Source organism: Periplaneta americana, chromosome 12, assembly GCF_040183065.1.
Source record: "Periplaneta americana isolate PAMFEO1 chromosome 12, P.americana_PAMFEO1_priV1, whole genome shotgun sequence".
Lineage (NCBI taxonomy): Eukaryota > Metazoa > Arthropoda > Insecta > Blattodea > Blattidae > Periplaneta > Periplaneta americana.
The window spans coordinates 99408299-99430513 of record NC_091128.1 but is presented as its reverse complement, the minus strand read 5'-3'; the positions used below and the strand labels follow the sequence as shown (position 1 = coordinate 99430513).

General features: G+C 33.2%; 1 protein-coding gene across 3 annotated transcripts in view; it reads right to left on the bottom strand.

Moving 5' to 3' along the window:
• LOC138710710 (regulator of G-protein signaling 9) overlaps window positions 1-22215 on the bottom strand; it is a 493358-nt gene that overhangs the window by 25254 nt on the left and 445889 nt on the right. Inside the window, exons 13-14 of one of the 3 annotated variants that reach the window (XM_069841776.1) lie at window positions 18618-18866; window positions 4567-4617 (exon numbers count right to left, since the gene is read on the bottom strand). In XM_069841776.1, the coding sequence (XP_069697877.1) occupies window positions 4567-4617; window positions 18618-18866 (300 nt within the window). The remainder of the gene's footprint in view (window positions 1-4566; window positions 4618-18617; window positions 18867-22215) is intronic. The other 2 variants (XM_069841777.1, XM_069841778.1) reach the window with 2 other exon arrangements.

Genomic DNA, 22215 nt, shown 5'->3' with positions numbered 1-22215 from the left:
ATCCGCTAATCGGAGAAAAATAAAAGTACCAACCATTATTCAAGAAAAATTAGTCTTTACATAGAATAATTTTAAAGACAATTAATTTAATGAATACCACTCAATTGTCAAGAAATCGTCCTCAGAACTGTTGCTATTCGGAATTATTGATTTAGAGTAAATGATCCAGTTAATCATGGAATAGTGAATGGTAAATTAATTTTGGATTTTTATGTGGCATCGTATTTTCGAGATATATATGTAAATATGCAGAACAATTCTCAAATCATGTAACTAAATAAAGGCTACAAAATTCATTCTAAATGTTAAGATTATGTGTTTGTATTAAAAAATGTAAGCAACTATTTCCTCTCAATTTGTATGTTATCATCCTTAGAACTGCATGACAGAAATAAGTGAAAGAATAAGTAATCTGAGAAGATAGCAATATACAGGGTGATTCACGACGATTTACCGTCCCTTACGGAGCTTATTTCTGAAGACTTTTTGAGCAAAAAATGTCATAAAAACATTTGTCCTAATCTCAATATTTTCATAATTACACTAATTTGAAATTGTTTGTAAAATACCATTATTCTTGAGTTTTAAGGGTAATAGAATATTACAGATAAAGAATGAACTGTTCAGGAGTATCATTTCTTTAATTAGCTAATATTCTGAAGCTAGAAATGTATTGTGAATTCCATAGTTGCTCCGTACAGATTTTTTTTTTTTCGATTTTTAACTACAAAATTACATTTTCTAACGCAATTATCACAACAATTGTTACAAATCACGCCACTCTTGTAAATTATTTAAGATTGTACATTAGACTGCCCTAAAGTCGTATCATTTGCAACAATTTTCTTGATAAGTGCGTAAGAATGATGTAATTTTTAGTTAAAAATTAAAAAATAAAACTGTGCAAACCAATTAACAACACAGTTTTAGCTTCAGAACACTAGCCAATTAAGGAAATGACACTTCTGAATAGTTCATTCTATATTTGTAATATTTTTTTATCCTTAAGACAAAAGTAAAAATGTATTTCACTAACAACTTCAAATTAATGTAACTTTGAAAATATTGAGATTAGGACAAATGTTTATAATACTTTTTTGCTCAGAATGTCTTCAGACATAAGCTCCGTAAAGGACAGTAAATCCTCGTGAATCACCCTTTATATCAAAATGGATATGGAAAAGAATGGAGCGTGTGAAATGCACAGACAGAATAAGAAATGGAACTGTGCTAAAAATAGTGGGTGAAGAAATAATAGTGCTGAAACTGATACTGAAGAGAAAAATAAATTGGCTGGGCCCCTGGCTAAGAAGAAACTCTTTACTGAAAGATGCACTGCAAGGAATGCTGAACGAAAAAAAACGTTCGGAGCAGAAGAAGGTATCAGATGATAGATAACATGTAAGATACATGGATCATATACGGAGACTAAGAGTAAGGCGAAAAATAGGAAAGACTGGAGAATGCTGGGTTTGAAGTGAAAGACCTGCCCTTAGGCAGAACACTATGAATGAATGAATGAATGAATGAATGAATATTAAAATTAGTGTTACGTGGGTCCGGAACATTACACGTACAACTGGAACAAACATTAATGTAATATTTGTAAATATTAATTTTTGGTCCTACAGAATTTATCTTTTATGGTAACAATTGTAATTAGAGGAGAAAAATTCGCTCTGGCGCCGGGGATCGAACTCGGGTCAACATATATGTCGAAATTGGAGTAAGACCACAAAGAGAAAAACACTGGAGGAGGGGGACTCGATCCGGTGCTGTAGATTGAACTTCGGAGTAGGTCAATGGTTAGAGCGCTTGGTACGTAGAACTAAGGACTCGGGTTCGGTCCCCGGCGCCGGAGCGAATTTTTCTCCTCTAATTACAATTAATGTAATAGCCAAAGGACTGTCACATATGGAGAAGGAACATAGAATTTCCAGACAAAGAAAGAATCAAAAGTAAATTATACAGAAGTAGTTATTTAGCCGGTGATCGACGAGACAAAATCAAGAACTGCATTAAACAAAAAAATAATGCTAAAAATTAAAAAGAGTATTTACATTATTATACCAGGAAGAAGAAAAGAGGAAGATTTTAAAGAATTTGAATGTAAGGAATAGTAGATAAAATGCAAGACAAGGTTGGAAGAAGGTGATTACGAAGATTGAGGAATGAAGGAATGCTGTAAAAGTTAATCCTTGCGCCGAATATGCTCTTGATCTTGGAAATTGTAAAATAAAAAAAAATGTAGGTGTACATAAAGCAATATAAAATGAACAAAAGCTTTTGATCGTTTAATAGCTTTTATTGATTTCGAATTCGTAAGATAATTTAAGGTCTACGCGATTTTGATGTATATTCTAGTTACTATTCCTACATCTAACAACTAACTTAAATTAAAAATAATTTTTTCCGATACTAAAATTATTTCCAAGTTATTTTATTACTGCAAAGATGTTTTCTTTGCAATATTTCACATTCCATTTTTTCGCGTGACATTTCGCCAAAATTATATCCGGAATTAAATTTTAATCTTTGTTTACTTGTTAAAATAGTTTAACATACTCTATCTTATTGTTTAGCTTGGTGAAGTTTTTGCTTTGTAAGATTAACATTGTATTGGGAGTTTAGTTACACAGTTTTCACATGTGCATCTTTTGTTGCTCTAATGATGTCTAATCGATTATTAATTTCGGCACAAGTTTTTGAAACATACCTTACGAGTAACCTATCTGTTGGGTTTGTTACCAAAAGCTACAAAGGACAACAATAATTCCAAAGGCGATTTCGGCTAATCTGGCTAATCTGTTTTAGTCAGTTGCTAAGTGCTGAAATGATAACACTGAATGTAATAACCTGCATGTAAAATCTACACTGTACATCTCTGGCAAATGTGTGAGGACTGCCACATGTTTGCTACATTATTTTTATGCAGGAGAATTTAATGCTGATTAAAGTGGTATAAAATCTATGCCGGTAATCAAGAATAATGAACATGATGTGACTTCCTCTACGTACAGTAAAGCTGATTGCTTTACGAGAGGAGTGTTAGCGCTAGAGGTAGCAGAGGAGGTAAATGTAGGGAGGGGGTTAGAGATACAAGTCGACTCGACATGCGGAAGCAATAACAACCCAAGTTACCCCAGCAAGTGGCGGACCAGCAAGCTAGAACCTTTGATGGTGTTTGTCTTTTCTGTTCTGCGTCTTTGTCATATTTATTTTTTTCAGAAAGAAAAGCACTTAAGAATAATATGTTTAAGGAACCAGATATTTAATAAATGTAACCGATTCATTAAGATCTAAAATCATGTTAATATTGTATGCATAAGACATTAATAAAGAGGCACAATAAAACATTGCAAAGAATCTGAAATGTCAAAATAAAATGAATAAGGATAATTTCTTACAAATGAAACTTAGTTTTCTATTACCATAATTAATAGTAATAGCAATTCTAATAATATTTAGTACTATTCGTCATGATAATAAGTACAGTATACAAAATAATGCTTTTTAGTTCGAGCGTTATACAAATTATGGAGGCAAGTATTTTATTGTACATTGTGCAATAAATACCGTCTCTGTATGCAAAGAAATAATTCACGCCCCATTGTTCTGTATAAATCATTGCTTATTTTTTCCATCGGTTTGCAGTGGTGTTTAAAATTACTAAAATTTCGCTACTACGTCTATTTGCGTTGATTATCCACTACTAGGTCGTGGTGGAGGGAGAAAGAAGACATGTGACATTATGACGTATATGGCCCCGGGTTCAAATTTGCTTTACGAGATCATGGGGCCGCAGTACATAAGCAGAAACACTGAACTTCGCCGCCTTCATAACAGACGGTTGCTATAGTTTCCAAAATCCAATAGACAAGTTCATCTTTCTTTGTCTTTTCCGACGATCGAGCCAATATGTAACTCCTCAGCGTCTGATATTTCTGCTTCGACGGCACAAAATCCCCTCCCTCCCAAAGAAAGAAACTGTCACCAAATTGATACAGTTAAGTATGACTTGATAGTATTATTGTTTACATCCTTAGAAATCTGACAGGATTCCTTTCATAATTAAAGTTTATGCAAAAAATGTACTATTTAGATTAAATTTTGTTTGTTCTTTGTTTAATTCTAGGAAAGTGGGAATTATGTTCCGAGCTTAACTTACATATTAACATAACATGTAGCTGTATTTAAAGGTTTTGATGAATATATATATGGCAGTACATTCTTTCCGGAATGATAAACCACAGAAATTCAAGAAAAGATAATTCAAACATTATTTCCTTACTGTTGAATGCAGTGTATATTCGGTGGAACAGTATTGTGAATAAAATTAAATACAGTACGACAAGAATAGAGCTTTATACATGTTGGCAGTAGGCCTACACATAGAGGAAGAAGAAGAAATGTGTAATTTACATTAACATGTAAACAGTAAAAATGTCAGCTTCATTTTTCAGCAATGCTACAACACTCAGAAGGTAGAACGAACCACACTGATTCGCACACAACACCTAGAAAATGTGACACAATTTACTAAAGGAAAGGTTCCTATTGACTTACAGACTAGACCAAAGTGTTGAGGAAGCCTTCGACTGACAAGGTAGATCTCCCCTGAAAATCAAGTCATCATTATGTTACTCATGCTACGTACAAAATAAGTACCAACACAAATGTACCAAGCAATGCGCAATGAAATAGAAGCAACAAATGAAGCTGTAGAACTCAATGTCCAAACAATGTTTTAACATGACAGTGACTCACAAAAGGAATGTCGTGACCTGGATACTCGGTATTTTAAAGAAACCTGCACCAAATTATAGGACTTGAAGAATAGATTTGAAATCACCTAAGTTATTGTACTCCAACGGTTCTGCACAACACAAAGGGGCGAGGCGTGACGACATTCTATGCTACTACTCACTAAGAAAGCAACAATCAGGTACCTACTAAATCGTAATGCAATGATCTACTGAACAGTGCGAGGGCAATGTTTTCAAGTTGAACATAATTGAGAGGCTTGTCTTATCGCCAGCCAATCACAAATCTAGATTCAACCTCTGAGCAATAGATCCTACTGCACACCTCTCTGCTGTCGTACGAATTCTCTCGGTTGGAGTACTGTAGATATGGTGTTAGGCTATCAGACATTTCCCTTAAAAATGAGTTTTGCGTAAGTGCAGTCACTAGATTCATTGCCTAAATTACAATTTAGAGATCATAGACGAGAAGTAGTCATACTGGAGCGGTCAACGTTACGGAGTACTATGAGTGAGGTCCCCGGTTCGAGTCTAACTCTAATTTTCTATTCTTGCATACCCGTATGGAGTGTTATCCATTCTGCTGGAACTATCTTCACAAGTCATCATTGTTCAGTAGAAAAAAAAACTTATTTTTGTTTATGAATGGTTGACTGCACATACCTATGACCTAGGTCTCTGAATCTATCCTTCAAAGCCTATAATTCAATAGAATTTCATTAAAATATTTCGTTTTCAGATTACAACCTACCCATATCAGATTAATAGCTTTTATGTTCAACAATGCACAGAAATTTTCAGCACTTTTATTATATAATGTGTTTACGCTACTATATAGCACAATATATTCAGTTTAACAGCAATACAACACGTCCAAAAGAAGTATGAGTTGACAACTTAAATATGATACGTTGTTATCAATTAGTTTCGGTATCATAAAAGAGAAAGCATACAGAATTCACCCGTTATATAATAAATTAAAACGATGCTTAATTAATAGAGTTTTAAACTTAGTTCTTACTGTAAATCAATTATGTATCTTCTTTTGTATTATATTGATATATTTTGAAAGCAATAGATTAAGTTAAAATGAAGTAAATTTTAATATTAATTTTCATAACTTTCTAGCCTATTTCCGAAAATAAATATGAATTTAAATCCTATAAATTAAGATGGGGTAGATGGGTCATATCCTCATAAAATATTTATTGTGAACAAGGGGAAATTTGTTTCGTGTGGCAACACTTATACAGTTCAGAGCCTGAAACATGAAACATATGATTTCCCATTTTGCAGGTGACTGTTTATTGACAGAAAGAAATTGTGTATACTTTTCTGATAGCTTTCACTTTGAACTGTGGCAAATAAAGAATCAATCACTACAAAATTAGCAGGTGGAGAAATTTGTAAATTCACAATTCTGTTGCCCTGTTACTTAGTCAAATAATGAAATGGAAGTACACAGAGAAATAAATGGGGTGGTCTATTTACCCCAAAATTCTGGGGAATTGGAACACGAAGGTACTGGAAAGGAAAAAGTGAAAGGCTAAAGGCTGGTTCACAATAAACCGGGAACGGAAACGACAACGAGAACAGGAACGGAAATAATGTTAAATTAAATGTATTTAAATGTGAGTATTCACAATAGTTAATTGCAAATGCTCACATTTAAATACATTTATTTTAAAAATATTTCCGTTCTCGTTCTTGTTGTCGTTTCTGTTCCCGGTTTATTGTGTCCTAGAGCCGGGAAACAGCCGCTCTCAGAGCGCTTAGCTTCTCTCGCTACAGTTGCTACAGCACGGGTACTCATATACCGACTGCTCTGTTTATGGGTATACGAGTTTGCCACTCCTGCAAGTGTCGTTATGATTTTAAATGGACAAAAGGATAACATCGAAAGAAGTGTTTACTGACATTATGCATAGACGATATACAATCATGCCAATTTAAACACAATGAAATGAAATGAAACGAAATAGCCCAACATGTCCCATGAAGGGCAAAGGCCTCCTACCCTTGGGTAGGGTTAGCTCAGTTTTCCTAACTTGGCGAGCTACTCCATGAAATTATATTTATATGGATTGCATTGGGGGGGTGTAAATCTATGGCCCATGTACCCCAACGTACTAATACTCTCAAGAAACGCAGAATTCCTGCATGGAAATATCATATGTACTTCGGTACATCGCTATAATATGATATGCGTATATAATCACTTAGTGATTTAAGACGGCGCTCATTCAATCGGATCCCGGCCACTTAGTCACTCGTAATGAGTGCACCTCTGCACATTAGTGTGTTGGACATTGTGCCACTGTCACACATCTGTGGCACAGTGCATGAAGGTTGGCCACTAAAGGGAAACTAAGAGGTGGAGCTTAAACTGAGGGGATTCAATCCGGTATCGGAATTGGAATCCGGTGTGGCTTAGTGGATAGAGCGTCAGCAAGTAGAGCTGAAAACCCGGGTTCGAATCCCGGTGCCAGAGAGAATTTCTCTCCTCTCCACCAATCCTTCATCATATGACAACGCAGAATTCCTGCATGGATCTATGTACTTCGGTATATCGTTACAATATGGCTTTTAAAGTCAAGGAGAATACCAGATATGGATATCTGACGAAGATCTGCAAGTATATCAGGGGAGGACAAAATTAGAAATAATGTTATAAGAGAAAAAATGAAAATGCAAGGATCGCTTGTAGAATCTATAAAACTAAACAATTAAGATGGTTTGGCCGTGTGAAGAGAACGACAGACTATAGATTATCGAAGGAGGTGTATGAATGGATTACAACGGGGAAAAAGAAGAGGAGGAAACCAAAACTGACATGGATACAAGGAATAATTAGAACAATGAGAGAAAGGGGACTGGAAGATGGAGCATGGAAAATAGACAAGAATGGAGGAAGACTATAGAATCCTGAAAATTGGCAAAGAAAGCTGCCTTAGAACATAGTAAAACTTGGTCATAAATAATAATAATAATAATAATAATAATAATAATAATAATAATAATTTTGAAAAGACCTCTAAATACCACTGTGTTTGATTTTCATACACAAATTGTAGCACACTTTGCTTTCACTCACAAGCCGCCACTGGTTAATACATTATTGTGCATTATTATACTGTGAAATTGTTTTTCAGCGACTACTACACATCTCTACAAAAATTATTTCTTACACAAAGGATATCTAAGTTAAGTTGAAGTAATTATGTATCGAGGAAACCTGCCTTATTTCATTGAAGAATAAACATGATTGTAATGATTATATGCATTTACAAGTTAAGTTCTTGTTTATTTTTTAAGTGAAAAGAATAAGCACATTGTGCACAAGATTTTCACTTATTTGTTTGTTAAAATTCCTCATTAAAATCTGTTTCTTATGTATACATTTCTATTTAATAGCAATTGTTTTCAGCCATTTGGTACTTCATTCGCCGCATACACTTTACAAGCACAGTATTTTTTAATTAGCAGCAATTTGTTGGTTTTTCTGGATCATGCTACCTCATTATAGAGTAGGAAAAAATAAAATGAGAGTGTTTGTCAGCAGGTGGAAAATGTTCGGAATCCTCGTGTGTATCTGTCGGACAAAGTTTTAAGTCGCGGTACAACAAAGTACGAGTAAATAATTTATAGCAGCTATCTAATATCTAATCCAGTGATATCTCTTGAGACTTTTGACAGCTTTTGTAATTTGAAACAATGAGTTATGACTTGCTCACGGATAGATAAAATATGGCATTCGGAGCTGTTTATGGCTGACCGTCAAACTGAGGCCAATCCGTAAAAATTTGACTGGATATTTGCTGCATTCGAAATGACTGTTGAAGTAGAGGGGCTTATCGAAAATTACATAAAAGTCAGAAAAGAGTCACTAAACTACCGTTTGCTGAGATGACAGCTGACTTGAGGGAGAATTTTGAACAGATTTGATGTATAAAATCAATAATCTATTGTATTCTAATAACATAACGTTTATCATGTAAGGTTGTTGTGTCGAAGATCGCGGGTTGAAATCATAACAAAAAAATAATAAAATTGATTTTAGTTACTTATCTTTAGATTTTAGTTATTACTTTAATCTTTGAATATATTAGGCAATTAATACAGTCGATTTCGTAAAAAAAATAGTTTCACTATTAATGATTAATGTTATTTTAAACTTCTAAGAAAACTGGGAGAGGAAATGAAACTCGAAAGGCGAAGGCGGCTGAGCAGACAAGTCATTCTTTAACAGGACGTTTGCAAATCAAGCGATAATTCAAGATTGGGTTTAGAACAGATGAGATCTCCGAATTTGGCTTTATCATGTTATCTTGTTTCCATACACTACCTCGAACACGGTTTGAAAGGAATGTAATTTGAGACCGATCATATGATGGAAGGAGTGAATTACTGATTTTAGTCAAAGAACTTCTGACATTTATTTGGAGGCTAAAATATTATCAACACTGTCCTTCATACCGGGTGGTCCACTTAATCTGATAATGGAAAAAATATTAAAAAAAAGTTTCGGAAATAAATGTTTCAAATAAAAGTTAATTGACTTTAAAAGGGGAAAAACAAGTTGTATTATTTATTTTGCGCTTGGAAACGTTTTCATGGTCATTTGAAACTCAATATAATTTTTCTTAAAGGGACGCCTACATTTTTTATTTTTATTCTAATTTCTAGTAAAAAATTAAACAACTTTTGTATAAACCATTTTTAAATTTGGCGAGTAGTTTCACAGTTATTTTAAATGTAAAATATTGATAAAACTAATTCGTGCATTTCATAAGCATCTAAATTTGTATTATGAAAACAAAAAAAGTAGGCCTAACATTCAATTACATTATTCTAACGAGAAAGTTGATCAATATACCAACGGTTCCAGAAAAGAAACAGGAGCGAATATTGAGAAAGAAGTGAATATCGCACTCACCAAAATGAAGATTGATACAGCTCCAGGACCTGATCGAATTACTGTCCGTGTTCTTAAAAGAAATCATCGTGTACGACATGCTTTGGCGACATCGTTAAAAACTTTAAATTGGGAGATTCATGAGGAAGTACATTGTGTATCATCAGATGGTTCTTTTAGACGGGCAGACAATATTGCTATCAATGGACGCTTAAAACGGGCTCTTGTTCTTGACCCTACTATCCGTTTCGAAAGAAACCTAAATCAGGCCACCGAAGTTGATATTGAGAAGAAGTCTATATATGAACCTTGTCTGCCTTATCTTTCTCAAAAGTACAACGTCCCTCTTAAACAATGGTCTGTCATTAGTTTGCTGTTTGGCAGTAGAGGTTCTATTACAAAATTCACATGGAATTATCTTAAGGAACTTCACATTCCTATGTAATGTCTGTCCTTATAAATATTATCAAGGATTCTCTTCAAATATTACATCATCATCTCTATTTCAATTAATCCACTTATATTTGCCTTCAAAAATTAACTTTCTTTTTTCTTTAATGTATCACATTACATTATATTGTGCATGTTTATTGTATTCAGGACCCTTGTGGTCACTCAAATTCTTTGAGCTCATGTCTATAATTTAGAAAAATATATACCTACGTACATATCAATCTTTTCTTTTAAGAACCGAGAGGTACATTGAGGTACTAGGTCATCACTTCGAGAATTTTTTAAAATAATTTAATTGAATGTTACCCTTTTTGTTTTTATAACAATAATTTAAATGCTTATCAAATGTATGAATTTCTTTTATCAGTGTTTACTTTTCAAATATCTGTGAAACTACGAGCTAAATTGAAATACAGTTCATATGAAAGTTGTTTATTTTTGTACGATGAATGATAACAAAGAATAACTATAGGCTTCGTTTTAAAGAAATTGGATTTACGTTCAAATTACCTTGGAAACGTCCTCTAAATACAACATAAATAATGCAATTTTCTTTCCCCAGTAATGTTAAATTAGCTTTTATTTGAAAAAATTCTTTCTAAAACGCTTCGTTTTCGAGATATTTCGCAGTATCAACTTAAATGGTTCACTCAGTATACTTATACCTTTGTAACAGACTTAAGATCTTATGTTTTGCAGAAAATGCCAGTTTCACGTATTTTTGTAACAGAAGGACTTGAAAGTATCACACTATAAAATGCAGGTTTGAGGATCAGCTGAATCACCCTGTATAGCCTTAAATTTGAAACAAAATTTTCTAAAATAATATTAAATACGTAGTAAACCGTTATGTATACGTTTAATTAACGTTTCAGCATTTACCATTTTTTGTGATTATATAGGCTATGCATATTTGATATCTTATTCTCAAGTAGGCCTATATCCATATAATTTTAATGTTGAAATCTGCAGTAAAATTATAATGCATGCTGAACAGGCTGCCATCACTCACGCCTGGAAAAGCTAGATATGCACACAAGTACGAACAATAACATTTTGTAGATGCAACATTCGAGCAACACCAAATTACTGATAAAGACAGAGTAAGGCTGTCCTGTAGGTAAATTATTGATACTGTGTATGGGATCTTATTTACTGTTAACTAACAAACATTAAGAGCGAACAGAACTATCAGGATTAAATTTTTCATTTTAATTCATTCTGTATTTTTAGGATCCATCTGTTATCCATTTCTATATATAATTCACCATATTCCTATATTGGTTCCACCTTCATATATTTTTTACGCTGTTTCACAAAAAGTGAAGTACGAGTAAAACAAAGGTGAAATTAATTGCGGTTAGAAACACGTTCTTGACGTGGAATCTGAAAGTGTGTGCGGAACTGAACTGAAGGATGAAATGGCACACCATGAGAAATAAATTTATATTACCGGTACTGCTTGATATTTGACTTCAATATTTTCCATATTATGTGCGGTTGAAAATGGGGAGATATTTCTGCCTCACCTTGTACGAACAGAATTAAGTGTTTGACAATAGTAATATGCGTTACAAGAGCAGTATGTTTAAGTTTTCATGTTCGAGGAAAAGTTTGAAAAAGCGAAACTTAGTTGAGCTTTTTTAATTTCCGAGAATTGAAAGAAAATATACCGCTCGTGTATCGTACATTATTTTGTGCGAAGATAGTTTATTAAATACCTGAAATATTAGTTGCAATAAAATCTCCATCTTGGTTTCTGTTCAATGACGGCAAATTTGCAAAACAAAAATATCTATCTTCAACATTGTTGCTTTAAAATGTTTTCTGTGTTTACTATACTCCAGTAGGACGTGATATAAGTCTGTCTTTTTTTCCCCCAGTCTATAAATGCGAACTTAAAACAAACGGTAAGGTTATGTAATGAGTCTGGAATCTTTTTGATTTTTTCATGGCTTCCTTAATGTTACTTGCATCACGAATGCAGTAACTTTAGTGGAGTTGTAGAGTTTACTTAATTTTTGCAAATACTTAAAACAATAATTAACAGTGCAATTTAGGTGAAATTGCAGTGGTAAGTTTCCAATTTATAATTATTACTATATTGAACGTCTCTAAAAATAATATGTTAAAAGCCTAAAGCAGTAAAATCAATATGTCACTTAAGCGGTAAGAAGAGGGAAATTGTTGTGTGTGTTTGGTTGTGAATACTGAATGTGGAATTTTAGACTTTCCGCGGATTGGTTTTGTGCGGAAACCAAGCAAATACGCACGATCTCGCACAAAGTTATTTTTCGAAACATAATAATTTTGTATATTCGAGATTATCTAGTTCAATTTATTCAATTTGTAAAAACATTTGATAAATCAATGTAACTACTATTTAACTGACAGACAGACAGAGATAGAGCCACATAGATAATTAAACAAACAAAACAAAAACACTTACAAAAATATAAAAACAAAAACACACATATAGAAATACAAAAATAAAAACACATATACATAAAAACAAATGAATAAAATAAATACATGATTAAATCATTAAATGAATAAATATTTAAATAAATAAATGAAAAATAATTAAATAAATAAATGAAATAAATAATTAAAATAAATATCTTAACAATCAACACTTTGTCATGTGCAGTTAAGGTCATGTCCAGTTGTTTGGATATGCAAATATAAATAACTCAACTGAGACAGAGATTTAAAGAAAAATAAATCTTCCGGCCTTAATTAAGGGTGACCAAGAGGATCCGGAAATTAAAAGCAATAGAATTGAAGATGAATATCATTGTAAAAATAAATTGTAATTGTTAAGCACTGTTAATATCAATTACAACATAAAATCTTAAAAGATAACCTTAAAATTAAATTTATAAATGAAACATTTTAGTTAAAATTAGTATATTGCATGTCCTTAATTAAGACCTTCTGAGTTATATAAATGAAATTGCATAATCTGCAGGGAATCTTTAAGAATTTGGGTGATGATTTTTTTTGAATTTCAAAAGATGGTATTGATAACTGTTAAAAAAATATATGTAAATTTTGGTAAAGAGGGATGTTATACTTGACACTAAGGTAGAGAATACAATGCTCATAAATGGCCCTCTTTCCATGATCAACCTGATGAGCTTGGTTGAGATCTGTCTGCATGCGTATAGTTGGATCTATGACAACAGCCTTTTGTTGTTGCCTGTTTAATGCTATTATATCCGCTTTTCTGCGAGAGTCGTCTCCAGAAATATAATAGACCTCTTCATGAACTTCCCAAAGAATTATTAAATTACAATTAAATTACTACTTGTTTATATTATTTATTTTAAATGTATTTTAATTGGTAGTGTTTTCAATCTTATTGTGTCTGACGTGTACATCCATGTGTATATATATATGTATAAAATAATCAATCAATCAATCAATCAATCAATCAATCAATCAATCAATCAATCAATCAATCAATCAATCAATCAATCAATCAATCAATCAATCAATCAATCAATCAATCAATCAATCAATCAATCAATCAATCAATCAATCAATCAATCAATCAATCAATCAAATCATCCCTTGCCCCGAAGAAGACAGAGAGCTCCACGGACTCTATGACGCCTGTTGTTATGCAATAACTCTCCTTTCCGACAGAAGTCTCCTAACACGTAATAATTCCAGATTTCGAAAATTCTTGTACTGAGAATAGAACTTGTGAATATCTGCAAACGCCGAGGAAATTACATTCCAAAAAACAGTTGTAAAATATGAAAAATCTTCTTCACAATTCAGTCGTCACAAATGCTGCAGTCTCATACAGTTATTTTACCTTCAGTTAGTGTAGGTACGTGTGTGACATCTCTAGTTCAATTACATAATTATTATTTTATTTGTATTTCATACATAACTATATTTTACTTTTGGTGTTACTTGCTTGTTGCATCTTTCCTAAGACAGAAATACTTGCCTCATACAGCTCTCAAAATTAACATAGAAGACAATAGCACATTTATTATTTTGTCACTTAGCATAACTTACCTGAACAGACTACATATTTTTTTAAAATCCTATGTCCTTACCTGAATAACAACCCACAATTGTTATGCATTGCATTAAAGAGAGTTCTACTGTACTAGCTACATTAAGCACCACATAAATCTAGCATCTTTAAAATATGCACGGAAGTATACCTGCAGAAAATGTGGACATGAATTACACAACCTCCTACTTACAAGCCAAATTTAAACTGAAATTAATATCTTGGTTTAGGTGCGACTCCGGATACTTTAACACTGTTAAAGTTTCACGATTCTATAGCACGATATTCAATTAAGGTATTTTATTCTACCATCGCAGACTACCTAGTCTTGCAGAGACATCTGAACACCAAGAAAAAAAAATTAAGAGCGAAATATTAGCGGTGAACTAAATTACATTGTATTTGGAATAAGGCTAATCAGGACCTTGTATCATCCCTTCGTTTCATGTAGAAATACGATTCGAATTTGCCATATATTAAATTATTACTCCAATAATGGTACCATCCATATTGTCTTTTTTTCTCGCTAGAAATTTAAAGTTTTACATATCTGAATTTCTGCTATTTTTTCTTTCTTCTTTTTTTAAAGGGCCACCTTAATTCAACCATTCCAGTTGTCACGGATGCTACATTTTTACTATTTTTCAAACTCTATATATTAAAAATGAAATGACTTTTGTCAACTTTTATTATTAGATTCAATTTAGAAGATCAGTATCATTTTAATATTAATATTAATATCAGAGGAGAAAAATTCACTGCGGCGTCGGGGATCGAACCCTGGTCCTCGGTTCTACGTACCAAGCGCTTTAACCATTGAGCTACGCCGAAGTTGAATCCACAGCACCGGATTGAATCCCCCTCCTCCAGTGTTTTTCCCTTTGTGGCCTGATTCCAAGTTCGACATGTTTGTTGACATTTTTATATTAAGTCAACTGCCATTAGGCCTATACAAGGAGCGCACTGAGTTGAGTGACTTGGTGGCCGGGATTCCACAATAATAGGCAGTGTTGCTCGAAAGATCTACTTAAAGATTAATTTTTGGTCCTACAGAATACATCTGTTACGGTGACAATTAATATTAAGGGAGAAAAATTCGCTCCGGCGCCGGGGATCGAACCCGGGACTGTAGTCAACTGTAGTCAGAAGCTCTGACCACTAATCCATAAGGCTGATCAATTTTTCATTGTCATTATTTTGTTTCTGTCAATTAGATAAAGTTCACAGTCGATGGTTCTGCTCGTATTTGTAGAGAAAAAGGTTTTCTTTACGAATATAATGGGCCATGCCACATAATAGTATGTTAGTAAATTAATATCCCATTTAATAATTATAACAATGTGCGTTATTATATCTTTATTAATTGCTATCCTATTCGTGATATGTCTTAGTAAATAACACTTGAGGTTTTGATTTTCTATCAATTAAAAAAAAAAATTATTGGTAACTGACGTTGCTGATAAATATGTCAATAACTTAAAAAGTGGACACTCAGAAAAGCATATTAAAAGAAATTAAAAAGATATGGACTAAATGCAACTCGAGATCTCACCATTATCAAAATAACTCGTACGCACTGAGCTATCACTGCAACCTGATGGAAGAGGCAGAGGTTAACATTTTTTTTGTTTGCTATTTTCCAACATGTAGGTATTGCATTTGCTGTATTCTTTCTACTAGTTACCATTTCAAACAGTACAATTAAAATATTGGAGATGTATTAAGCGTATTCTCGCCTTGGTAATTTAAATGAATTCATTTGTATTGGCAATGTTCTGCTATAAACAATGCGCCAACATAAAATATTTGCTCTCGTATGTGAATTTATATCTGTTGAGGAGGTTGTGTAATCCAATGAGATGCCAGAGGTAGCTTCACACTACCAAAAGTACGGAAGTATTGAGAATGTGCTAATTGTTTCTTCAAACAAAACGGATAAAGAGCTCAGTCTTCAAGAATCTTCAGACGTTTACGTTATAATTTACTTTCATATGTATAAAACAGTCTGACTTTTATCGTAACCTAGATAAATATTTTAACGATACCAGAAGTCAGATATGATGAAACATTAATCTAAGTCAATAAAATACACTTAATTCTAAACCAAATAAATTATAATGAAGCCGAAAGTCGATGTTAATTTATATTAATTTAATGATTGGAAACGAATAGTGCGTACATTAACATTCAAAAGCCTTTGTTTAAATGTCTCAAATTGCAATATTGTATAATTTTCAAACATTTAGCAAGCAACCCACAAAGCAAGTAAGACAAAGAGTAATAAGAGTGTATTACAAGTAATAAAATTATATTTCATGTGTATAATTCCCGATTGAGTTGATTCTTAGATACTGCATATGAATAAAACCCATCGAATAGCTTAGAAGAAAAGGCTGTACAAAGACAGGTAGATTGTCCAGACAGAGAGCTAGACAAACAGACAGTCTATATGTCTTAAAAATACAGTTCGCCAGGAAATAGGCTCCACTTAGGTGAATGCCGTCGACTGCCTAAGATAGTAGAGTATGCACGTATATTTCTCCTGAATCAAACTTAGCAAATTTTGTATTGCGTGGTATGGACAGGTGGCACGGTTTTAAGAAAGGATAAGGTTACTGAATTAGTATACAGCTGACTTCCATTCAGTGCAGTTCAGTTTAGTTCGTGGTAATGTAGTATACATTAAAACAGCGAATGTTCATTTGTGATATGTACTGTATATTGCGAAAGGATCTTATAAAAAAAAAAAAGTCGTGCTATATTTGTATGAAAATTTCCAGGAATTCATTGTAGAAAGCTAACACACCCAATCACCGAAATTCTACATAATGAGTTTCTAGGCTGTCATTGTCTTTAACTTACTGATTTTCTATTAAAACAATCAGCTTTTAGACAATCAATTTTATTATCAGCGCCTATGATAAACTTTTCAGTATCTGACTGACAAAGTTTGGTACATGGAAATACTTTAACGTGCCAAAAATTCGACAAATTTAACACGTAACTCTATTTAATGTTTACTTTGAAACTGAAACATAGACAGAAATTATCTTTATCTCGATGATAACGTTGTGAAACTTGTCAGTACTTTGATAAGCTTAATTTATGGAGATTATTTCGTTTACATGACGTCATTCAATTTTCGGCCAATGAAGTCATATATCGCGATAATTTCTGCAGCTCGATTTATCACAAACAATTTATCAAATGGTCGTTCTTTTGTTTAGTCAGTGTCGCCAACTGTTTCCACGTAAATCGATGAGCATGAATCCATTGTACTAAATATATCTTACTTCCACATCTACACCTTCATCTTCTAATTCCATGTCCATTGTATATAAAGAAAATGACACTCCTTTGAAACAATTGTTCACTTAATTAATGTATTAATCAGGTTATTTATAATTATACTATAACAAGTTTAAATTAAATTATGATTTCAGTAGATAATGAAGACGCATTTCTGTTATAATAACAAGAGAAAAGCGCAGTATATATAATTAACATTTTTAAACCTGTATTTCGCTTTTCTCAATTGGCATTACTGAATAGTCGGTTAAGGCGCTTGCCTGCCGATCTGAAGTTACGCTCGGGCGCAGGTTCAATCCCCCCTTGGGCTGATTACCTGGTTGAGTTTTTTCCGAGGTTTTCCCCAACCGTAAGGTGAATGCCAGGTAATCTATGGTGAATCCTCAGCCTCATCTCGCCAAATACAATCTAGCTATCACAAATCTCATCGACGTTAAATAACCTCGTAGTTGACACAACGTCGTTAAATAACCAACTAAAAATTACTAAATAGCATTCAATTTTTTTATTGCAGTAATTGTTATTCATCTATTTCGACTTCACAATGTCTGAATAGGTTAAGTGTTCATTTAATATACAATTATTAACATTTTGTGAGCGAATTTTAGGGATATATTATTTACATTTTTATTTTATTCACGAAATAGTCCTAATAAAAGTCACTCGAGGTCTGAGATTAATATAGACAGTATCGCTGTTTATATATACATTTATAAAAAAATTACCGACAGAAATATTAAACATTTATATACAAAATAAAATTGTTTTTACTTCTCACAAAAAAATCACCGCTAAACAGGCAGTTACTTGCCCATATGAGTCTTCGAACGGCGCCGTACTAAGCGAAACTTGTTTCCAGGCGTACACCCGTTTATTTTTAATATCAGCTATTATGAAAACATATATATACCAGTGAATAACTCGAAATCGATTTTTTGCAGCATCATAAGATTTTCCGTTTTGTAAGCTACTTCTTAAAATGTGGAAGTTGAGCACTCCATCTCCGAGAACTGAAATGAAGCAACAAGCTGTAACTGTTTTTTTTTAAATAATTGTCAGAAACGGAACATTCTCAATACTACTCCTTGCTGGAATATTAAGATGAATTGCGGAGGGAGGCAGTGTGTTCCCCGTGACTCACCTGTAAGGGATGTCACTGAGGTTGGACTGGCTGTGAGAGTGAGTGACCCTGCTAGACATGTCCTTCACCCCCGACACAGCCAGCTCATGCACTGACCCTGACAAACTCCTGTCGCTGCCCCGACGCCGTCCCAGCGCACCGATCCCTTGCTGCTGAAGCGAAGCCGCGACCTGCTGTTGCAGCAGTCCACTGGGATTGGGGGCGCTGCTCGTCGACGTTTTCTTCTTCGCAGGACCGAATCCAAAAAACCTTGGCATAAAATATACTTGTTAAAACTGCACTGCAGGCTACAAACAACTCAATTAACCCTTAAAGTACTAATAGCCATTACATCGCGATTTTATAATTTTTCTAGGATGGTGGTGGTGGTGATGATGATGATGATGATGATGGTGATGTACTTTCTTTAACCCTTAAAGTGCCATTGCTGGAAGTGCCGGTCACGTTGATCTAATCGTGATATAGTTTCCATTTTAATACTACGCCAATACTACTAAGAGGTTTAAAATTTGCAATAATACCACAGTCTAGTATATGCATATATATTATTTTATGCTCGACCATGCCGAAATGTAGTAATTATACACCTGGCAGTAGCCCTTTAATGCACCTCATTAAAGTACACCTATTCATTAAAGTTCAAGTGTTCAGCCAATGGCAAGTCAGCTTTGTACCGTTATAAAACCGCAAGTATCGATTATTCTCGGATATGCAATCGAAAGACAATTAGCGAAAAGTCACGGAGGCTGGAAATCCAATACTGTCGCAGAAGGTTATGTTCTGTTACTATAATAATTAGCGTTAATTGTAAATAATACTCAAATAAATTCAATTTGTCATCTCGTTTTTCAATTCTAAATCAATTTCCAGGTTATATCAGACTAATGTTCATCTTATTCTCTATCAAGGTCAATGACATTCGGCCTCGGAAAAAATCCATACTTTCGCGTCTGCGCACATCTCACAATTCAGGTCAGTTCGCACATAACCATAACATGACCTAATTTTGAATAATTTCAAGTTAGAAATATGGTCGAGCATAAAAAGTCGTATGAAACTTGCCTATAATGGTAATTAAGACGCTCGTATGAAAATTATGAAACTCGCTTGCGCTCGTTTCATAAACAAACATACTTGTGTCTTAATTACTACCATTATAGGCTCGTTGCATAATGTACTATTAATGTACCGAAGTACATATGATATTTCCATTACTCTTTCATCGTATGATGACGCAGAATATCTGCATGGAAATATCATATGTACTTCGGTAAATTAAAATAATATATATGATATGCGTAAATCACACATCAGCACGTAGAGCTGAAAACTCGGGTTCAAATCCCGGCGCCGGAGAGAATTTTTCTCCGTTTCATTACTCTTTCATCGTAGTACATGCAGTCACGAAGCTTGAGTTGTGAGGGTACTAAGAACAATAGACTGTGCAGGTACTATTTCGCATTGTCTGTAATGAGACGATAGTAGCGATCCTGGCGGTTAGCAACTATCTATGGATGCATATTTACTACGTATTCAGCTTCGTGACTGTATATACTAGACTGTGATAATACTATCCTCTCTCTCTTAGTTATCAGACGCTTTATTTCAGTTCACGAGTTCTTTGTGCGTCATAAATGGAGTTTGGATTTCTATGTAGTAGCCTACCATTTAGCAAATATGAACATTACAGGGTGGAAGTGAAATAACCTTGTAGATCGAAAGGGACGAGAGGGTACGCGTAAATAAATAGAAAACCTATATTACGTTTTGTGATTTATTTATTTTTATTTATTTATTTATTTTGCTAATAATTGTAATATAAAATATAATATAAACAGAAAAACTTTAGCTCGCCCCTGAAAGAGCAGAACTCGTCCTCAGGGGCGGATTCTTAAATTGAAATTAAGAAGTATATAATACAATTTGTCTTATGTCTGCTACGCAGTAAGAATATATAAATTTAAATTTACAATTTTTCAATTTTTATAAAATCCATACATAACTTTTTAAATTTAATACTAGAACTATTAGAATTGACAAGATTAGGATATTTAAATGTAAATTTGTTATATATTCTTGGGCCTAAATTACTACTATGATTAAATACTGTAGCAGTGTTGCATTTTGGTTCAAACAATCTTAAAGAATTCATACCTTTTGTTTCATAACTATGAGAATACAATACAAAATTATTTCGATTTTTATGTATGAATTTTATTAATACAATATAATAAATTTGTCTTATTTTAAGAACATTAAAGTCTAAAAACAATTTTTGAGATAGAAAATCAATAGGTTCATGAAGACATATTTTAATTATTTTCTTCTGTAATTAATAAAGTGGATTAAAATTGGATTTAAATAAGCTACCCCATACATAATTACCGATTGAAATAAAGTTAAGTATATTGTGCCTAATAGACTTATTGACAAGTAATTCCTCAATAAAACAAAATAATATATTATTTTACGTAATTTATTACAAAGGTAATTAATGTGTTGGTTAGATTTTAAATGATTGTCAAAAGTTATGCCTAAATGTTTAACTTCAGAGGACTCCTTAATAATTGAGCCATTCAGAGCAGAAGTGGTGTAAGTCAAAAATGAGTAATGAGGGTTAAAGTAAACATTCTGTAAAATACAGCGCAGAGTAGCAATTAATATTGAATTTATTTAAACTATTAGTAGTCAGTGGATAGCACGAAGGATATATTAACTGCTACTTTGCGCTGTATTTTACAGAATTTTTATTTTAAACCTCATTACTTAATTTTGACTTACACCACTTCTGCTGTGAACGGCTCGATTGGACATTTACACTGTACAAGGCAACAATTAGATTAAATGCACGGTTAATTCTTTCATGGGCGATCATAAGAGTACAAGTCAATTTCTGGCTAAATTGAGATATGTACAGTTTTGTCATCATCAGCTCGATATCTATTTCTGGTAAAAAGAGTACAAGTCAAAACCTGCTGTAGAACGCCGCATTCTCTGATGCACATAACAGTATCTTCAAAATCATGTACGATGTTAAACAGTTTTTTTGCTCTCCTGTAAAATAAGGTTTTTTGACTTGTACTCTTATGATCGCCCATCAAAGAATTAGAAAATTAAGTTTGAAGTTTCAGCAGTCCGGCAGCATCGCCGTTTCTCGTGTTACAGACGTAAGAAGGTTAACGAACAAGAGCTGTTCTCTGGCGCTGTGTTGAAACCTGCTCGCATGTGCAGCGACTTGAAATTAGAGGTTTTTAAAATTAAATTTACCCGAAAAATGTTCATACTATTGAAATACGCCAGAGGAATAAATTATTCTTTATTAGTTTTTCTATCGATATGGACAGAAATCACGATCCTACTCCCAATCGTTACCGAATAAGAGGTTCTTAAACATTTGAGTTATTCGCTCTGAAAATCTCCAAGGCTATTTCACTTCCACCCTTTATATACGAGAAGAGTGAAAAACAGTGACATATGTAGTAAAATATGTAAAATCATAAAATATGTAATACAGTCGAACTTCGATATCTCGAAGTGCTTCCGGAAACTGATGTTTCGAGTTATCGAAAATTCGAGATATAGGAAACATGAAACATTT